General features: G+C 41.3%; 1 protein-coding gene across 2 annotated transcripts in view; it reads left to right on the forward strand.

Annotated features, from left to right (window-relative positions):
• The first annotated feature begins 896 nt into the window (after window positions 1-896).
• Window positions 897-22,102, forward strand: part of meltf (melanotransferrin) — a 53,664-nt gene continuing 32,458 nt past the window's right edge. Inside the window, exons 1-5 of one of the 2 annotated variants that reach the window (XM_080185839.1) lie at window positions 897-1,267; window positions 7,494-7,648; window positions 14,441-14,540; window positions 15,825-16,010; window positions 19,849-20,005. In XM_080185839.1, the coding sequence (XP_080041965.1) occupies window positions 1,189-1,267; window positions 7,494-7,648; window positions 14,441-14,540; window positions 15,825-16,010; window positions 19,849-20,005 (677 nt within the window). In that variant the 5' untranslated portion in view covers window positions 897-1,188. The remainder of the gene's footprint in view (window positions 1,268-7,493; window positions 7,649-14,440; window positions 14,541-15,824; window positions 16,011-19,848; window positions 20,006-22,102) is intronic. The other variant, XM_080185838.1, reaches the window with a different exon arrangement.

Below are 22,102 nucleotides of genomic sequence, written 5' to 3' on the forward strand. Positions count from 1 at the left end.
ATTGACGCATTACTTTTGTTGCATTTCTCTTTTCTTTTAGAACACTGGCACTGTACTTCTGAAGGTTGTACAAGGGATCCTGGGAGTGTATTTGCCGATGGTCCCTGTAAGTGGATCATATTTACAAATATGTGCATAATTTAAACTTATTTATTAGTGTCATATGTTGGCTTACTTTAACACTGCAATGAAGTTATTGTGAAAACCCCCTAGTTGCCACACTCTGGCGCCTGTTCAGGTACACTGAGGGAGAATTTAGCATGGCCAATACACCTAACCAGCATGTCTTTTGGACTGTGGGAGGAAACCTGAGCACCCAGAGGAACCCCATGCAGACACAGGGAAAACATGCAGACTCTGCATACACAGTGACCCAAGCTGAGAATTGAACCTGGGGTCCATGGCGCTGTGAGGCAGCAGTGCTATCCATTGTGCCACTGTGCTGCCCATAGGATGTATAAGTTATTTGCAGCAAGACTATTTCCCAATTACACCCTCTCCCCCTAAAAAGAGAAGTACTAAAAAGACCATTTATTGTTTGGGGAAGAACAGAAAACAAAAACAGTTAGGTCCGTATGTTAAGCTTATAAATAAATGAAGTAATGATATTTGTGTTATGAGGCATTTCTAAAGCAAACACATGATAGGTAAAAGTTTGAAAATACTCCTTATTAAATGATGCCTCTTTCTACAATGTTGTTAAACTATTATGAATTATTTCTACTACAACTTTGGTTTATCCAGCAGGATTTCTTTTCTAAACAGTTGTTCTTGATATTATACACGCAGTAAAAATTGCGACGAACTAGGTCATACCCCTTCTAAAAAAAATCTGTGAAACACAAAGTCCACAGTGTATCAGAATCTGAAAGACACGCTATGATCACGGTACATGGATATGCTTAGCTGGGCGTCCTATTTTTTAAGCCGTTTGAAAAATCACGCTCTGGGCGGTATCCTTGGGTTGGAAGGAACACGGAGAGACAGAGAAAAATTGCACAATTTTTCTTGGAGCGATAAGTAAAAAACCCTGAAGGGCATCTTGCAACTTGCAATATGACTCGGGTGAAGTCCGATTCTTAACCTCAGCGGTTGCTTCTTACAATCATTAACTTGACAAAAGGAACTAGGACAACCCCGGAAGGTACAAAGGGAGCTGAAGGAATCAAGGTGTTGAGGACGTCTTCGATGGGTTTTACCATGGGACGCACCAAGCAGGGTTCCGCTCTGTGGGCTGTGTGCATTTTAGTCGGCATTTTCAATTTGGGCAAGTACAAAAAAGTCTTTCATTTCTAGGCAAACTGTAGGCATGTAATCTGAGGCTAAAGGCAAGGAAAGTGGATAATGTTCAGTCTGTTTGGAGAAGGTGTGTGGGGACGAATTCAAGGGGGCAGTTTTAAAATAGTCAATGCGCCTTGCCTTTAGTGTAAATGTTTTGCAAACGACAAGTAGAAATATTAGTCAATGTCTATCATTTGTTGTAAAATAGAAATGTATTGCTAAACTTTCTGTCCTTTGCACTACATGGCTCTTTACTTTTAGACTGCTTTCGCATGGGGGCACCGCATATTCTTTCTTTACACCCCAGCTATGATTATAACACTAACACCCTGCATCCTCTCCTCTCCTTCTCCATGAACGGTATGCTTTGTCTGTATAGCACGCAAGAAACAATACTTTTCACTGTATACCAATACATGTGACAATAATAAATCAAATCAAATATTCAAGACCAGTGCAGGAGTAAATTCAGATTTGGAATCAGCGTACTAAATCCAAAGTCTGTGAATGTGCAGTAGAAGCAGAAAAATAATACAGTACAATAGGGAGACACCCAATGAGATTGACTGGGACTGTGACACAGGCTCATGCCTACCATTAGATCGACAGACATTGACTCGTATAGACTGTCAAGGAGTCCCACACGTAACCACAACACAATTAGTAGGAGTCACATTATAGCAGATGAGGAACTTGGATAGATAGCCATTAGTAAACTGATAGGTTGTTAGTCCAAATTCTATTTTGCGACTATCTAGAATCCAAGCTATCACTGTCACTAAACAGATTAAAACCCTATTCATCATTAAATTCCCAACCATTAACTTTTACAGTACTCCAGACTTGAAGATATAAACTAATGAATCAGACACAAAAAAACTTCTCAAAAACCAACTTTGGGTGTGAACCTTCAGAATTCCATATTGCTGATTCCATATTGATGCTTTCTGTTGGTTAATTCCTGATTGATTCAATGTACACCCAAATCCAGTTGATGAAATCTTTCCACATTGATTTCAAGGAAGATTTATAAGTTTAAGTGTATTTATTAGTGCAAGTAGGCTTACATTAACACTGCAATGAAGTGAAAATAACCAAGTCTCCACTCTCGGGTACACTGAAAGAAAATTTAGCATGGCCAAAACATCACACCTGAACATCTTTTGGATTGTGGGAGGAAACTGGAGCACTGGAGGAAACCCATGCAGACACGGGGAGAACATGCAGACTCTGCACAGACAGTGACCCAAGCCAGGAATTGAACCCACATCCCTGGTGCTGTAAGGCAGCAGTGCCAACTACTGTACCAACGCCTTGCCCTAATGAAAATGAAAATCAGGCGATTGTTCCACAATGCCGGTTTCATGACCAGGCAGCAAGTTGAAACATAGACGTTTTTTGACAACATGATAAGAGGCTGGCTCAAAGGCATCCTGTCCATGTCTCTGTTGGCTGGTTGTTGGAAGATTCACATCAATGCACTAAATAATTCAGCATTCCTCCTCATTCCTGCCCAACCCCACACACATACACACGACGTTAGGGAAAGCACCTTTCATCTGATCGGCAAGACTGTCCGAGTGTTTACTTTCTGAAGAATCAGTGAAGGAAACATATGCCTAAAATGCCAAGATACAATGAGGCCATGACAGGCAGGGGCAGAATAGGATTTCACATCTTTGCAAGTTGTATCGTGTGTTGAGACGTTTGCATATGAACATGTAACGCATTCCTACAAATTTATTCGTGTGATACCTTCAATATAAACAAATTCATGCCTCTGCCAAAATAATGGACAAATAAATTTCACACAGATGTGTTAACTGCTCATGTGCTGAAATTGCACACACAACTTAATTTAATTAGATTAAGTTTTAAAAGATCAGCATGAACATTTGCCAGGAAAATGCATCCTGAATTAACTACTTTGACATTTATATTGAATGGATTGTTTAGTGGGCCTTATTTACGTAAGGAAGCTATTACATTTAGAAATAATGCATACATGAAAATTCAATATAGCTCCACGCAGAATTGGAAGGTGGACTGATGAACAGAAAATTGCTATTTCTGTATAACCAGAGTTAAGTCACCCAAACAGAACATTGTGGTCACATATTTGATTTTAGACTAGTTTTCCTGTTCTCGTTGTTCTGTGTAATTTTTAAGTGCAGAACATCATGTGAATAATTGGCTCATTCTTCATCCTTGTGGTAGAATTCTTTGAAGAATGGTTGATGGATGAGATAATTGTAAAGTTTGAGTTTGTTGAATCTGACACAGAACAAGGCTGTTAAAGCTTTAAATCTCCAGCAGTATTTTGCTTGAAAATAAGGCATGCTGATACTAAGACAGTGGTTACCTTTGTGGGGTATGCATACCCCTGAGGGTACATCAGATGTTTCTAGGTAGTACTTTTCTCTTAATTTTGCAATTTTCAGATTTTCATAGAATCATAGAATCCTGACAGCGCAGGAGGAGGTCATTCAGCCCATTGAGCCTGCACCAACAACAATCCCACCCAGGCCCCAGCCCTGTAACCCCACATATTTAATCTGCTGATCCTCTGACACAAAGGGGCAATTTACCAATACCAATCCAGCTAACCTGCACATCTTTGGACTGTGGGAGAAAAACTGGAGCACCCGAAGGAAACCCATGGAGACACAGGGAGAATGTGCAAACTCCACACAGACAGCAACCCAGTGCCGTAATTGAATCCAGGTCCCTGGTATTGTGAGGCAGGGGTAACGTTTTTTTCCAACCTCGACTTCCTCCTGTTTGTAGTCCAGGAGTTCCCAAGTGAAAATGTGTCTGGTCCTCTGCTGTCACTCACCTTCTGCTGCTCGCTGCGTCTTCAATTCCAAATCTTTCTTTTCCATTTCAAAAGGCATCCTAATGAGAAAGTGGTTCTTGAGCCTAAGCAACAGTCTGGTCAGAGTTAGAGGTTTACAGCATGGAAGCAGGCCCTGTGGCCCAACTTGATTTGATTTATTATTGTAACATGTATTAACATACAGTGAAAAGTATTGTTTCTTGTGTGCTTTGCAGACAAAGCATACCATTCATAGAGAAGGAAACAAGAGAGTGCAGAATGTAATCTTACAGTCATAGCTAGGGTGTAGAGAAAGATCAACTTAACGCAAGGTAGGTCCATTCAAAAGTCTGACAGCAGCAGGGAAGAAGCTGTTCTTGAATTGGTTGGTCCGTCACCTCAGACTTTTGTATCTTTTTCCTGACAGAAAAAGGTGGAAGAGAGAATAACCAGGGTGCATGGGATCCTTAATTATGCTGGCTGCTTTGCCAAGACAGCTGGAAGTATAGACAGAGTCAGTGAGTGGGAGGCTGGTTTGCGAGATGCATTGGTGTATAAGGAGTCATAATAGGGGGCTGAGAACACAGCCTTGTGGGGCACTGGTGTTGAGGATGATTGTGGGGGAGGTGCCTATCCTTACTGATTATGGTCTGAATTAGGAAGTTCAGGATCCACTCACAGAGGGAGACCACGGAGTTTGGAGATGAGTTTTGTGGGAATAATAGTGTTAAAGGCTGAGTTAGTCAGTAAATAGGAGTTTGACATAGGTGTCCATGCCGCCCAGTTTTATCAAAATTGCCTGCAGTTGGCCCATATCCCTCTATACCCATCTTACCCACGTAACTGTCTGCACTTTTTAAAAGACAAAATTGTATCTGCCTCTACTACTACCTCTGGCAGCTTGTTCCAGACATTCACTACCCTCTGAGGGAAAAAAATGTCCCTCTAGACCCTTTTGTATCTCTCCTCTCTTACTATAAACCTGTGCCCTCTTATTTTAGACTCCCCTACCTTTGGGAAAATATGTTGATTTTCTACCTTATCTAGGCCCCTCATTATTTTGTAGACCTCTATAAGATCCCCCTAAGTCTCCTACGCTCCAGGGAAGAAAGCCCCAGTCCATCCAGCCTCTCCTTATAACTCAAACCATCAAGTCCTGGTAGCATCCTAGTAAATCTCTTCTGCACTCTTTTTAGTTTAATAATATCCTTTTTGTTATTGGATGGTGATGCTAGAATTGCTGCCGAAACACTGTCTGAGTGGGAGAGTTGACTGCTTGACCCAGACTGTGAGGTGAACATGGCCTGCTTGGCCAAGATCACCACCCTGGTGGAGTTCTCTCACAAAGGAGTGAATGAGGGTTGGGGGTTGCTGAATGAGAGAGAGAGGGGGTTTGGGAAGAAGCATTGCTGAGTGAGTGATTCTGAGGAGCGAGAGTGGTTTATTCTATTATCTAGAAGCTAGCAAATATTTTTTCAACATTTTGTAATTAGCTTCTTCACATATATTAGAACATAGAACACTACAGCACAAACAGGCCCTTCGGCCCACAAGTTGCGCCGATCACATCATCACCCACCAACCTACAGACCTATCTATAACCCTCAATCTCATTAAACCCCATATACTCATCCAGAAGTCTTTTAAAAGACCCCAGCGAGTTCGCCTCCACCACCACTGACGGCAGCCAATTCCATTCACTCACCACCCTCTGAGTGAAAAACTTACCCCAGCTACCCCAGCTATATTAAAAATATAGCTGGAGTATTTCAATGATTTCCAAATGTACCAAGGAAAATACAATGAACGCAGATCGCATTGTTTGCGCCCAATAATCATACAACATGGCAGCAAACAGAAACTGTCTGTAGGGATATACAAAAAGTTGATAAGTCTGAGTTAAGAGTACATGACCGGAGAAATTTGAGAACTACTACTGTAAGGGATTCAGTCTCATAGCCAGCATTAGTCTGTCAAAGAATTAAAAGCATTACAATTAGGCTGATGGAAATTAGTGCCCACAATTCACTGCAAGGTTGCTAAGAATTTAGAATGCAACAAACTTAGAACATTATTTATCATTTAGCTGCCAGTTGTATATTTTCAGGCTCTTTGTCAAGGCTTGTAGAAAGTGGTTATCCTACTGCACTAGTAACCGAGATGTGTTTAACTCCCAACAGACTTTGTGAATTTATTTCAATGATAAAGAAAAAGATAGCATTAGTGATAGTGATACAACTTAAATGTTATAAAGCTTCATTTTGTTCACTTGTGTCCTTTACAGAAGGAAGTTTTTGCTCAGTCTGGCCTCCATGTGATTCCAGCCCTACAGCAATGTGACTTACTCCCAAGTGCCCTCTGAACTGGCCTGGTGATCCACTCAGTTGTAACCACCATCTTCTCAAGAACAATCTGGATGAGTGATAAATGTCGTCTTGCCAGTGGCACCTCATCCTGTGAATGAATAAAAATAGATGCAGGCCAGACTCATTGTTAAACTTTCTCAAGTTTTGAAATCCCTGAGCAGCGCTAAGTTGCTGGAGCCTTGAACTTTGAATTATTTGATAGCGTAACTTACAGCCTCCAGGGCCACTGCTACATTGCTATCTGGTTTGGGAGTTGAAGTAACTTTGTCATTTACACATTCCAAAATTGGTCAATAGTTTATCAGGAAAGGCATTTGTTGTTATGGGAGTAAATGCAAAGTTAGCTATATCACCAAAGTAGATTTGTTAAAAACAACCAACAATCATCAACATTCCTAGCTTAGTGACATTCATTTATTCCTGTGAACAGGATCTGTTGAAGACTTAACTTTATGGGGGAAACATATGATGGAAGAAACAGTGGCTAATATTAATACTATGTAAGGTTAACCTCTTTGGAAAAGAATGGAAGCACTACAACGGAAAGCATCAGTTGCACCATTCATCTAATCTGTGCCCTCATTCCGTCTGAATTTGGGTGTGACCCAAGTTTGATATTTGAGCCCTTGCTCACTCCCACATGCCTTTTGATGAAAATTTTGTCCTGTAAGCAGGTAGTTGCTGGATTTACTTGTGAAATGTGAATAAAAAAAAATAATTCACTTACCTGTCAATTGGGTTGCCACATTATGGGTAAGGAGACAAAGGAAAGAGTAGAAGGTAAATTGACTTCTAATGGCTGATTCAGGCTGCTTTTACTGTAGTAGCATATTCACAACCAAAAGACTATGCATTAAAAAAAACAAAGTATTTTAATTGTCTTCTAATAAATGGTGGTTCACTCTGTAAACCAGAACTTGCAGTTACACATTATCAGTGCAAGAATGGCTTTTCACCAGCAGTGAAACATACATAGTAAAGAACAGCCTGAAACTCATATGAGTTGATCAGTTGTCATTTCTTGCTTGCAGCATGTGGGTTAAAGGAGATTCGATGGTGCGTTATTTCCAATCTTGAGTTGAACAAGTGCAGCCAAATGAAGGAAACTTTTGAATCTGCTAAAATACATCCTTCAATATCCTGTGTTACAGCAACCTCAGCATTGGACTGTGCAAAAAAGATAGCGGTATGTTTTGGTTATTTTCCTCATTCCTCCTTTTGCCAAAATAATGGATCTACCTCGTTTGTTTTTTTGAGGCATATTGAATCTCTGTAATATTTGTTAGGTTTTTACCGCTTTGTCTATACAGCTATGTTTTACTAAAGTAATAATTTGGCCTTGCTGATTTTCCATGACTTTCTCATTATTTTCCTTTGTTGAAATACAAGTTCTAGAAATTGATTAAATTGCACTACCTGGCAGAGACTTTTGCCAAGTAACAACGCATGTGGCAGGGTTGATTTTAGTCTGTATGGCCTGGTATTAAGGACCTCAAAATTTGATCAGTAGCTTTACAGTCTTCCTAATTCTGAGATGCGACCAGCACCACACTTTGAAAAGGCATACCACTGGGCATTTAAAGAACTTGTCTGCTTATGGGAGTAGATGCCATTCAATATGAAAATTCAGGTTTTAGGACCATCATCAGTTGGAAGTGGCCAGAATTCTCTGATTTCCATGGGCAATAAAGGTAATTTATGTATTATTTTTCTGGGGCAAGCAGTTGCGGTGTGCTGTTCCAACCTCTGTTGAAATAATCTGGATCACTGGTGCCCTTGTCTCCTTCTGTCGCCTGAGATCCAACCGCATACTGTGGGCTGGAGCAGGCATCGATTTGACGAGATGCACAGAGATACTCATTTGATGCCATGCATCTTGTTGTCCACTCTTCATGGTCCATTGGCGGGGAGTTGGGGAGGCTTCAGACAGGCACCTTGTGCTATTATTATTGCGCAGAGCATTCGAAGAAGCTAAGTATAAATCTATGTTGTAAATTGGACTTGTGCATAATTAACTCTTTATAATCCTCCTTTTGACTCTCTATAATTCTTACGTGCTGAAAATCTTGCACATACAGGACATTTTATATACGTGACTGCAAATTACACACAAATTTTATGATCGTCACTGCAATAGGTTTTTAGTTATACATAAGAAATTATCGGTGTGATATACAGTCATAAAATATTTTCCTTCCCTACAAGTGTATTATGGCTTATAAAACTTATAATGTGTAAACATATATACTTTTTAAAACTGTTCATATACTTCCCAAATGTTAATTGATTTGCACAAGCTTTGGCTATTGCAATGGCAAATGAGATAGTGAGCTTCTGCATTTAACATAATACCCAAAATATGGGTTTGTTTTGGTTTGGCATTGAAAAGTCAGGGTGTCAATAAAAACAAACACCTATTTTTTCACCGATTTTTATGTAGCAGCAATTGAACTTCAGAGAACTGTCAATAGGCCACTCCCACCTTGGGGCACACAACTCCAAAATCTTGTTTCCCAACACTGGCTGTCATGACCCACATTTTGGAAAGCCCTGGGTTATTGATTGGTCACCCAAAACTCAAAATGTGCACACTTTTAGTTCAAAAGGTAACAAGGCATTTCAATATTTATATCTAAAATAGCGAGTGCTCTGATTAAAGATAGTAAGAAGTTTCAGATGAGTGATGAAGGAGCAGCACTATAAAAGCTCATGATTCCAAATAAACCTATTGAACTTTAATCTGGTGTTGTGAGATTTCTCACTGTGCTTATTCCAGTCCAATGCTGGCATCTCTACATCCTGATTAAAGGTGTCTCTGGATCCCTAGAATCTCTGGGTAGGATTTGCTGACGGTTTCCAGACTCTGACATTGAGATCACATGGGACTCCCAAACTTCCGTTTGCCTGTAGTGAGACTGGCTCAGTATTTTCCAAAAGGTGTTCTCCTAATAAGTTACTACTGAGTTTGCCACCCTGTTATGGACGGCAGCCGGACTGTCTGTGCTGCAGGCCCAGTCAGAGAGTTGGCAGCTCTGGAGCCTTGGCAGCACCATGGAAAGTTGAGCAGAGCTGAGGCAGTTTGTAGACCATGAAAGTGCTTCAACATGGAGGCGGGGCTGAACGGCAATAAATGAATAAACAAAACCGAGACTAGCAGTGGAGAGGAAATCCCCACATCGGCGCAGCCAGACTTGTGACTTTTCATGCTCGCCGTCTGCAGGTGTGACATGGAATCTCCGGGTCTGATGATCTGCTACATGGAGGCCTGCTGTGCTTAAAGTCTCCTCACATAACACGGCCTGCTCTGCTGGCCACAAAGCCCTCCAAATTTGGAACCTCAACAAATACACTCAGCTGACCCCCGCCTCCCCCCAACCCCCACCCAAGAACAGATGATATGCCTGTCCCATGGCAGCAACCAACCCAACATATGGCTTGTCCTTATTTTCTTGCCTCCAATCCTGTCTTCAGGAGGTTTAGAAAGTTCAGCTCTACAATTCGGAACATTAAAACCATAGAAGGAACCTATTCAGAAGAATAGAGGACAGTAAAGCCTGAGGCCAATTTTGAAACGGTAGCTCTCTAGGAATTAAGAGGAACAGATCATTTTGAGAAACTATTTTATCTGGTTGAGGAATCTGGTACTGGGAAGGCATGGTCTAAACGTTCGAACTGACCATGCAGGAGTGCAGTTAGGAGCCACATTGTGATAGGAATTTGGAATTGATTTTGCAAACGGAAATTGATGCACGATCAGTTACAAACTAGAGATTGAAACATGCAGGTTAACCAAAGAACTAAGGAATGTGGGCCAAATGTATGTAGATACATTTAGATTGAAGATCGGCATGATTCAATTGAATGGCAGAACAGACGCAAGAGACTAAATAACCTACAATGTAGATACAGTATAGCCTGTAGGTTTGGGGTAATTGCTGATCCTGGGAAGTGGATAGGACATAGATGGGGGGGGGGAGGGGGAGTGGAGGGGAGGAAGGGGAGTGGTAGGGGGGAGGGGCTGGTGGGAGGAGAGGGGGGGTGGGGGAGGAGAAAGGGGGTTTGGGGGTGTGGTGGGGGGGCCCTCCAATTTCCAGGGAGTCAGTCACACGATGGGATGTTATGATTGTGGGAAGGGAAGCAGGGTAGCTCGGGGAGCTAGGTCTTCTGCTCCTGGCTCACATACAGGGCTTGAAGGACACTCATCTCTTCCAGAGAGCAGTCGCCTCTCTTTGGTTGCCAGGATTGGTGAGACTTAGAAAACCCAGCCAATTTGGTTAAAAATAAAACCTGAGGCAATTCAGCCTTGGTGAAACATTTAAATGAGCTACCCACCTCCTCAGAGCACATTCATTGCTTGCTCCACCCCCTCCTCCCAACCCAGCTCTATTAAAAACAAACTGGACGTGAGCTGATTGATTTTGTTTTACATCCCACCTCACCCAGTACTGGGGGATTTCAAGTTCTCTCTAGATGTTTGTACGACTGAGCATAGTTATTTATTTTCCACTATAGATGTCCCCCAGCTATCTCCAACAGGAAAGAAACAAAAAAAAACCAGAGTTGAAGCCTCTTTGTTGTTGCAAAATCTGCGTCAAAGAAATACAGCTTACTGATCATTCCTTTCGCAGGCACCTGGTGGGGAAAAAAAACAGGATGACACGGATTCTCCAGCTAACCACATTATTCAAATAGCTAACCACAAAGACTTTCGCAATACAACAGACAAGTCAGCAGAAGCCATGAACCAGAGAAAAAACATGAAAAGGTTGCTTGCTGTAATAAACAGCTTGCCCTACAGCTCATAATTTCTATGTTAGTCAGACAACCCTCAACCCAACTAAACAGTGGTCACTTGAGTCACACACAGACACACACCACACACACACATACACACACATGCACAGGAAGGGACCATTTTTGGTCCAACTGTTTAATTCATCAGCACTACACACAAAACTCTCTGCTAATCTTTTTGGCTAACCAAGTAAACCAACTCAAATTAACTCAGGGGCAAATTAAAAGGGGCAGCTCCCAAAAAGGAAGGGAACAAAAGACAAAGTGGAAAGAAAGTTTAAAACATCAAATCAAAATGTGATTAAAGGGGTCAGTAGTGCACCCCAGTCCCTGTGGTGCCCAGCGGGCACGGAAGGTTTTAACTGTACCCTCGGTCATCACATGCTCCCTCTCCAGGGATACCTGGCCATGAATATAGCCACGGTAGAGGGGCAGACAGTTGGGTCAAATGACATTCTCAGTCGCTGCTGCCTTGCTCTGTAGATGGCAAGCTTTGCCAGGCCCAGGAGCAGGTTCACGAGGAGGTCCTCCTCCTTACAAAACTGACTGCTTTAGTCTGGTAGTCTAAAATCAGTTAATTGTGTAATTGTAATCAGTTGACTTAATTTAAAATGTGAATTAATTAGGGAGAGCCAGCATGGAAGAGGAAAATTTGTGATTAACTAACTTGTTCGAGCTTTTTTGATGAGATCACAGAGAGGGTTGAGAAGGGTAATGTAGTGCGGAGGTGGAAATGGTGTTTGATAAAGTGGCACACAATGGGCTTGTCAGCAATGTTGAAATCCAGAGAATAAAAAGGGATAGTGATAATATGAAAATGAAGTTGGCTGAGTGATAGGGAACAGAGAATGGTGAATTGTTGTTTCTTGGACTGGAGGTAGGTATACTGTGAGGTTTCCAGAAGTCAGTATGAGAACCAATGCTTTTCTTGATTTTTATCAATGATGCATTCTTGGGTGTTTAGGGCACAATTTATGTTTGCAGATCACACAAAACTTGAATGTGTTTTGAACTGAATAGGATCGGGATTGACCTCAAGAGGATATAGATAGGCTGGTGGAATGGGTGAACATGTGGCTGATTGAACTTAATGTAGGTAAGTGTGAAGTGATACGTTTTGGTAGGAAGATGAAGGTTCATTTCTAAAGGGGCTGCAGGAACACAGAAACCTGGGGGCTATAAATATGTGCATAAATCATTGAAAATAGCAGGCAAGTTGAGAGAGTAGTTAAATTGATGTGGAATTCTGAGCTTAATAAATAGGTGCTTAAAGTACAAGAGCAGGACAATTGTACTGAATTTTTATAAAACCCTATTTTGGCATTAGTTGGAATATTGTGTCCGATTCTGGGCACTGCACTTTAAGAAAGATATGAAGACTTTGCAGAGGGTGCAGACAGGTTTACAGGGATGAGTGACTTAAGTTACAATTGGACCAAATGGATCTGTTTTCCTGAAAGAATAGAGGATTGTGAAGAAATCTGATAAGAGCATTCAAAATCATGAGAGGTCTAGACAGAGTAGATAGAGAGAAAACTGTTCCTTTTGGCAGAGGGGCTAAGAATCAAAGCACACAAATTTAAGGTGATTTGGCAAAAGAAGCAAAGGAAACATGCCATATAACTTTTTAAGCAGTGAGTGGTTGGAATCTAGAATGCACTGTTTGGGACAGAGGTAGTGGCAGATTCAGTTGCAGCTTTTGAAAGAGAATTCGGTAAGCACCTGAAGATAAAACATTGAAGGGTTACAATGAAAGGATGTGGGAGTGGGACTATCAATTGCTCTCGCAGAGAGATAGGACGGACATGATGGGGCAAATGAGCAACTAGTCATTGGGGCCATGAATGCGATGTTTTTAAAAAAAATGCTTATTTAAATAAGGAACATTAATTTGATTGAAACATTTCTTTTGTCCATCAGTATCATAGTCCGATCACAAAACATATGGCAAGATACAGATCAAAGCTTCTTCTACTATTTTTAAAATTAATTCTTTCATGGGATGTGGGCATCGCTGGCAAGGCCTGCATTGTTACCTATCCATAATTGCCTGTGAATAGAGAAGCTTGCTAAGCCATTTCTTAGGGCAGTTAAGAATCAACCATGTTGCTGTGGATCTGGAGTCACGTGTAGGCCAGACCGCGTAAGGATGGCAGGTTTCCCTCCCTAAAGAACATCAGTGAACCAGATGGGTTTTTACAAAATTTGATAGTCTCATGGCCACTATTACTGAGACTAGCTTTCAATTCCAGAATTTTAATTGAATTTAAATTCTAATAGCTGCTATCCCCAGAATATTACACAATGTTTCAAGCCTGGACGATTCTGAAGCTCTGTCCTCTCTCCACAGATGCTGTCAGACCTGCCGAGGTTTTCCAGCATTTTCTGTTTTTGTTCCAGATTCCAGCATCTGCAGTAATTTGTTTTTATCCCCCAGACACTAGCCTGGTCTTCCAGATTACTAGCCCAGTGACATTACCATTATGACACCATCTTTCCTAAAGATAATTTGCTGCCCTAACAATGTCCCTTGACTGCACTCTCAAATAAGCTGTACTGCAATATGATATTTGTTTCAATTTCTTACGCTTGCTATTTTTTGGGCACTCTGAATAAGATTGCTGGTTTAGTGCCAGTCATTACAAAATTATATTCAGTTTTGTAACTTTAAGGGATTACGTCAAAATTGGCTACATGCTTTTCACACAGCAGCCCCACAGCTAACCAAAAAATACTTTTATTTTCATGAATCTGGGGTGGATTTGAGACCAGATCACTAAAAATTGAAGGACTTTATCTTCTTGCTTGCTAGAATTATTAGGAGCTAAATTGATTGGCCACTGAGTTCAGGCCAGGTGATTGTGATGCACAATTAAATGTTAGAATGAGGCCCGTCTTTTAGAATGGGTGTATATTTCACAGCACTATTCTGAAGAAGATCCTAGCCAATGTATATCTCTCAACTATTGTCTGAAATCACATATCACTGTGCGACCTTGCTGTGGGCAGTTTGGCTGATGTGCATTCTATATTACAATAGTGAATACACTTAAAAGTGCTTTGGGATGTTCTGAAAAGTGCTTTATGAATACTAACTCTTCTTTTATTACACAGTGTTGCTGTTGAAAATATTAAAACTGTGTCTTCAAAATGAATTAATTAACTAGTCACTTTCATTTATCAGAACAAAGAAGCAGATGCAGTGTCATTGGATGCTGGGGCTCTCTATCAGGCGGCAAAGGAGCATAAGCTAAAGCCTGTCGTTGGTGAGACTTCTGAGCAAGGTACAGCACATAGAGACCCAGCGATTATTACCATTAATAATGGCTATTATGACTCCAATAATTCCTATTGACTCCTGTTTTGCTGGGACTCCTTGATACCACACCCAGTTAAATGCTACCTTGATGTCAAGAGTTGCGACTTTCACCTCGCCTCTTGAGTTCAGCACTTCTGTCTATATTTGGAGTAAGGCTGTAATGAAATGTGCTGGCCACCCAGGGCCATGTTATAGGATTAACAGTCTGGCAGTGTGGGTTTATAATCCAGCAAACCTGAGTTCAAACCCCACCATGGCAGTAAATCTGGAAATCAGTAACAGTGATTGTGAATCTGTAGGTCACCATAAATATTACGGCTGGTTCCCTAATGTCCTTCACGTAAGGAACCTTGCTGGCTTTAACTCTGCTCCAACCGTGACTCAACCCCATACCAACAAAGTTGATTCCCATTTTCCCTCTCAAGTGGTCTAACAGGTACGTCAATCCCTGCTGGCCCACAAGCAGTCTTCACCTCCCTTTAGCTGATGGGTTTCTTGATGTCTGGGATTAATTCAAATACTTGAATGGGCAACCTGCCTCCCTGTGATGGTTTGGTTGCCTGTCCCCACCCTCCTGTTTTAAAACTTGAAGTGGCCAGCTGACTATTTGGAATAACTTAAAGATCAGAAGCAAAAACGCTCCTCCATCTTTTTCTCCTTTTGTGCAAAAAAAGTCTTGAGAGCTGTAGGAGAATCTGCAAAGGGAATTGCGTTAGTTTATAAGTCGTTTATATATTGGGTGGAAGAGGGATGGAGACTGAAGGTTTTTTTTCTTGTTTTTATTCCAATTCAATCAAATCAAGTCCAATTCAGAGTCTCAACAAGTTGGGACGTTCCCGATCCAAGCTGACAAAACAGGGCTCTCACCTCCTGTCTTGGGCTTGATCTACATGATCCAAGCTGATTGGAGTAGGTATAGCTCCTCCTCCAAGGCTTCATCTCATTTGCATCTTAGCCAAAAGGCCAAGATGCCACTTTTAAAAATTGCTTCAAATGAAGCTAAAATGTAACCAGTATAACTTCAACCAAGCACAGCATGTCGATACTACACTTGCCCTTAGCCAAAAGGCTGAGAAGCAATTTTTTTAAAGTATGTTTGCGATCTCCTAACAGTTCTATGGGTAGAAACAATGTTTGGTGTGGCATTGAGTGGTACTGTTGAAATTCTGACACATTCAACTGGTCTGTTTGATTTATTTTGACTAATTTTGGCGCTATTACAATTTCTGTTTCTTTCTTGCTTCTTTAGAAGCTGGAACCCTTTATTATGCAGTGGCTGTTGTCAAAAAATCAAACTCTTCAATCACTATCAACAATCTGAAAGCATTAAAATCCTGCCACACTGGATATGAGGAGGCAGCAGGATGGAGTGCGCCTATTGGCTATCTGATTAACACAGGGAAGATGCCCGTAATGGGTTGTAACATTCCACAAGGTAGAGTTGAAGTAATTGATTCTTAACAGCCATGTCTGCGGATTGTATTTTCTGTCTGTTTCTGTCTTTTTTGCTGCGTCTATCTCTCTCTCTCCCTAATCAACTACTCTATAACCATTTGTTGCTATTTCTGTCTCTCATCCGTCACTTTCTGTCTCTGTCAGTCTGCCGCCTTCATTCTATTTGTGTCTTGCTTCCTGTCTCATCTGTTTATCTTTCTGTCAATCTTTTGTGTAATTTTCTCTGCCTCTCTTATTTCTGTTATCATCTATTCCATTGTGTCCAATTTCCTACAATTACATTTTCTCACAGTTTCCACTTTAGGCACAATCATTTAACCATTGCGGGCTGTTTTATTCTGGATAGTGTTGAGCTTCTTGAGTGTGATTGGAGCTGCCCTCATCTAGGCTACTGGAGAGAATTTCATCACACTTCTGAATTCCTTGTAAATATTGCACGGCTTTGGAGGAGATCCAAAACTTCAGATATGAAAAATCCTCTTATATAACATGATGATTTATTTTAATATAGGAAACGCTATTCATAAAAAGTCTTAGGACTTGGCTTCAGTAGCCTTTACGTCATTGGGGTAAAGAAGAATTTCTCTATCATTTTTGATACTGATCAATCACTGAGAAAGGTAACACATAAAGTAGATGATTAGGCCTCTGGTCATTAATTGGGATGTGAGCGTACTGTCATTGTCTGATTTCGCAGCTGTGACTTCTGTCTTACAACATAGGTGAGTTCTTGGCCCAGATCGAGCCTTACCTTAGGAGCTCATCACAAAGCAGATCGGGAACTTACATGTAAACAGTCCTTAAAGATTAAAGTCAGAGGTTTACAGCATGGAAACAGGCCCTTCGGCCCAATGTATCCATGCTGCCCTTTCTTTTAAACCCTTAAGCTAGTCCCAATTGCCCGCATTTGGCCCATATTCCTCTATACCCATCTTACCCATGTAACTGTCTAAATGCTTTTTAAAAGAAAAAATTGTAATCATTTCTGCTACTACCTCTGGCAGGTTGTTCCAGACACTCACCATTCTCTGTGCGAAAAAATTTCCCCTCTGGACCCTTTGCATCTCTCCTCTCTCACCTTAAACCTATGCCCTCTAGTTTAAGACTCCTCTACCTTTGGAAAAAGATATTGACTATCTCGCCGAACTATGTCCCTCATTATTTTGTAGACCTGTATAAGATCATCCGATGCTCCAGAGAAAAAAGTCCCAGTCTATCCAGCCTCTCCTTGTAACTCAAACCATGAAGTCTTGGTAGCATCCTAGTAAATCTTTTCTGCACTCTTTCTAGTTAATAATATCCTTCCTACAATAGGGTAACCAGAATTGTACACAGTGTTCCAATGTCTTGTACAACTTCAACCAGACATCCCAACTCCTGTATTCAATGTTCTGACCAATGAAACCAAGCATGCTGAATGCTTTCTTTACCACTCTGTCCACTCGTGACTCCACTTTCAAGAAGCTATGAACCTGTACCTCTAGATCTCTTTTTTCTGGAACTCTCCCCAACCCCCTACCATTAACTAAGTAAGTCCTGCCCCGATTCAATCTACAAAAATCCATCACCTCGCATTTATCTAAATTAAACTCCATCTGCCATTCATCAGCCCACTGGCCCAATTGATCAAGATCCCGTTGTAATCCAAGATAACCTTCTTCACTGTCCTCTATGCCACCAATCTTGGTGTCATCTGCCAACTTACTAACCGTGCCTACTAAATTCTCATCCATATCATTAATATAAATGACAAATAACAGTGGACCCAGAACCGATTACTTACAAGAGCTGATGATTAGATTTAAAAGAATCTTTAAAGGTACAGGGCCACATATGGAGCAAAAAATGTTCACAGCATTTGGAAAAGCTGCTCATATTTTTCAACTGGATATGTTTCAACAAAGTATCCAGTAGTTTTTGTGACAAATGTGAAGGTAGGAAACAGTCTCTGGCGAAACCATAGTGTGATAAAGTACATGAAATTCCTATTTGATGTCTGGCAATGATGTAGTAGAAACAAGAGAGATCCTCTTTGTCACTTTAGGGCACGTCCACCATAGGAAAACATTTCAACATGCCTTAGACATGACAGAGAATAACAGAAGATGCAACTGAGAGCACAGCCACAGTCAGTGTTGGCTTCATAATGCATGTTAACTGTAAGGCTCCTTACTTGTACAGATGATACAAATCTTTTTTTTTTGCTGAGGAGCCAGTTCTGAACATTCACTGTCAGGTCGCTAGACCCTAAACTGGGTATGAGGTTAGCAGTGAGTCAGCACAGTTTGCCTCTGAAGCAAGCTGACAGGCTTGGCATCGCTCCTCTTTTTCCTTTGACAAACATAAGGACAGGTGGGGAGCCCCAGGGGAAAAAATCACTATCCTGGCATGGTGAATATACCAAAAATATGATAGTCCCAAAACACACAGCCCCTTGACCAAAAAGGTGGAAAGAAACAAAATAACAATAGCAAGAGAAAAGCTTCAAACATGATCTCAAATTACTGCTGCAAGACTTAAAATAGAACATGCTCAGGATTAGCATTTCAGGTCAATAATCTTACATCAGATTGGGAAGAAGTTAAAGATTGTACAATTTACAGATCTTACTGTTTAGAACCACTCCTATGAACACATCCAGGTTATTCTATTTTGACACGAGCCACCTGATTCATTTTAAAATATTCGCTCTCAGGACATGAGCACTGTTGTTAAGGATGCTATTTGTTTCTCATCTTAGTGATGCAACTAAGTGGCTTATTGGGCTGCTACAGAAGGGGGTTCAATCCCACATTGGTGTGGGACTGCAACCTCATTTAGGCTGGGACAACTTTATACATACATCAATGAACCAGCTAGGTTTTAAAAAAATCTGACAGCTTCACTATCACTTTTATTGATAGCAATTATTTTAAAAACCAAAATCCAATTTTCAAGCTGGATTTAAACTCATCATCCCTAGATTATTAGTTTTGGGCCAGTGGTCCAGTAAGATAACCACTCTGCTACTGTAGCCTTTCAGCTGAGTGGATGGAAAATTGCAGACAGCTGAGAAGAACCACAAAACAACAGACCTTTTAAGGACCCCCATTTTATTTGGACAGTCGGTAATCAAAAGCTTTTTTGAGTGTAAAGCTGGGCAGAGGGGAGGTGATGGCCTAGTGGGATTATCGCCAAACTATTAATCCAGAAACTCAGCTAATGTTCTGAGGACCCGGGTATGAATCCCGCCATGGCAGATGGTGGAATTTAAATTGATGGATTAAGAATCCACTGATGGCCGTGAAACCACTGTCAATTGTCGGAAAAACCCATCTGGTCCATTCATGTCCTTTAGGGAAGGAAATCTGCCATCCTTACCTGATCTGGCCTACATGTGACTCCAGAGCCACAACAATGTGGTTCACTCTCAACTGCCCTCCAGGGCAACTAGGGATGGGCAATAAATGCTGGCTAGTCAATGACATGCAGGTCCCCCGAATGAGTAATAAAACAATTGTAATGCATCCAGGAACTTGACATTGATCCTCTATAAATTAGGGACTAAGGTTAAAAGAGACATCAGGCAGAGTATAAATTGGAAACTACTTTACTACTGTTTATGTCCCACCTTGTGATAACAGTTAAGATTCCCTGGAATTTTCTTTAAGTCTTTGTGTCACAACTTTATTCAGTAATCCAAACTGAAGTTTGTGCAAATGAATTCTGAATCCAATTTTAATTAATGACAGAAGCTTCTGATTTAAGGTGAACTATCAACAAGATGCCCTTACAAGTCTAATTGCTACTGCTTAATTATTTATTTTGCTTCTTTCTAGCTGTGAGTGAGTTTTTCAGTCAAAGTTGCATCCCTGGAGCACAACATATAAATTTTCCATCAAGCCTTTGCCAGTTGTGTATCGGTGATGAAAAAAGTGAAAATAAATGTGCAGACAATGCTGGAGAGAGATATTATAGCGACAGTGGGGCATTCAGGTATAACATTTCAACATCTGTCCTTTTATTGTAAATTGTAACAAATAGTTTCACAACCATTTAAAGCACTTTACATAATATAAAGATCACAGGAATGATCCCTTTTACTGGCCTAATGGGTGTAGTCCCAATTCTTACAGCTGCAAGTTCCCAGTTTCAGAGCCTTCTCTGTAGCGCACCACAAAACTGTCGTGGAATGATGATGGCAAAAAAAGTCTTGATAAATAGCAGCATGGTGGCACAGTGATTCGCTTTGCTGCCTCACATCAGGGACCCAGGTTCAATTTCCAGCATGGGTCACTGTCTGTGCGGAGTCTGCATGTTCTCCCCTCATCTGAACAAAGAAAATTATAGCAACAGGTGCCGTACAGGTCCTTTGGCCCTCTAAGCCTGCACCAACCATACTGCCTGACTGAACTAAAACTACCTACCCTTCTGGGGACCGTATCCCTCTATTCTGTGTGGGTTTCCTCCGGGTTCCTCCCACAGTCTGAAAAATGTGCTGGTTATGTGCATTGGCCACGCTAAATTCTCCCTCAGTGTATCCGAACTGATGCCTGAATGTGGTAACTGGAGGATTTTCACAGTAACTTCATTGTAGTGTTAATGTGAGCCTGCTTGTGACACTAACAAAAAAAAACATAAATATATAATAAACCTTTGGTTTAATGACTGTAGCTCAGTTATTGGAACTTACTACAACAAGAAATTTGCATTCATTATTCTCTGAACATGAGAAACAGTAATGTGGGATTACAAAATGTTTTATGTTGTGGAATGAGAAGTACCTAGAAGTACCCGAGGGTGAAAACAGGCAGTGAGTGAGTGCTGTGATAATAAATCAAGGCTTCTGAAAATGGTTTAGCATGTAGTTTTGGTCCTAATCACTGATTACCATCATTTGAATTTGACTGCAGGTGCTAAACCAGAAACCTGAAGGTTGAGCACTCAAGTGCTAATTAGATGCAATTTTCATAGCACACACATGGACTCCTCCCATATACTTCCGTTAAAGGTGCAGAGTGCGCTGGCTAGTGCACATTAGCAGTCTGCAAGATGGTTTAAAGGAACAGTGCTAACAGATTATTGGATGTGACATGGTTGTGAGAGGCCATGATGTGGAGATGCCTGTTTTGGACTGGGGTAAGCATAGTAAGAAGTCTCACAGCACCAGGTTAAAATCCAACAGGTTTATTTGGCAGCATAAGCTTTCGGAGTCTCGCTCTTTCATCGGATGAGCGAGGACTTGTGTTCACAAACAGGGTATATACAGACACAAACTCAATTTACAAGATCCTAGTTGGAATGCGAGTCTTTACAGATAGTCAAGTCGTAAAGTGAGTGGAAAGGGAATTAAGCACAGGTTAAAGAGGTGTGTAGTGTCTCCAGCCAGGACAGTTAGTGAGATTTTGCAAGCCCAGGCAAACCGTGGGGGTTACTGATAGTGTGACATGAACCCAAGATCCCAATTGAGGCCATCCTCATGTGTGAGGAACTTGATTATCAGTTTCTACTCAGTGAATCTGTGTTGTCGTGTGTCATAAAGGCCGCCTTGGAGAATACTTACCCGAAGATTAGAGGCTGAATGCCAGTGACTGCTGAAGTGCTCCCCGACTGGAAGGGAACACTCCTGCCCAGTGATTGTCAAGTAGTGTTCATTCATCTCATGTGGTAACATCTGCATGGTCTCTGCAACATACCATACATCAGGACATCCCTTCCTGCAGCATATCAGGTAGACGTTAGCCGAGTCGCAAGAGTATGTACCATGTACCTGGTGGATGGTATTCTCACGTGAGATGGTGACATCCATGTCAATGATCTGGCACGTCTTGCAGAGGTTGCTGTGCCAGGGTTGTGTGGTGTTGTGGTCACTGTTCTCCTGAAGGCTGGATAGTTTGCTGCAGACAATGGTCTGTTTGAAGGCTCCAGAGAAGATGTCATAGCTTCTCTGCTGCAGGGAAGTACTGTATCTGCTGTGTCCAATGTTTGTCTTTTGAGGAGGTCGGCGCACTTTTTACTGTGGCACGTTGAAACTGTTGATCAATGAGTTGAGCGCCATATTTTCTTCTTATAAGGGTATCTTTCAACGTCTGT

This window comes from Carcharhinus amblyrhynchos, chromosome 3 (assembly GCF_965287045.1).
Source record: "Carcharhinus amblyrhynchos chromosome 3, sCarAmb.v2.hapA, whole genome shotgun sequence".
In the NCBI taxonomy this organism is placed as follows: domain Eukaryota; kingdom Metazoa; phylum Chordata; class Chondrichthyes; order Carcharhiniformes; family Carcharhinidae; genus Carcharhinus; species Carcharhinus amblyrhynchos.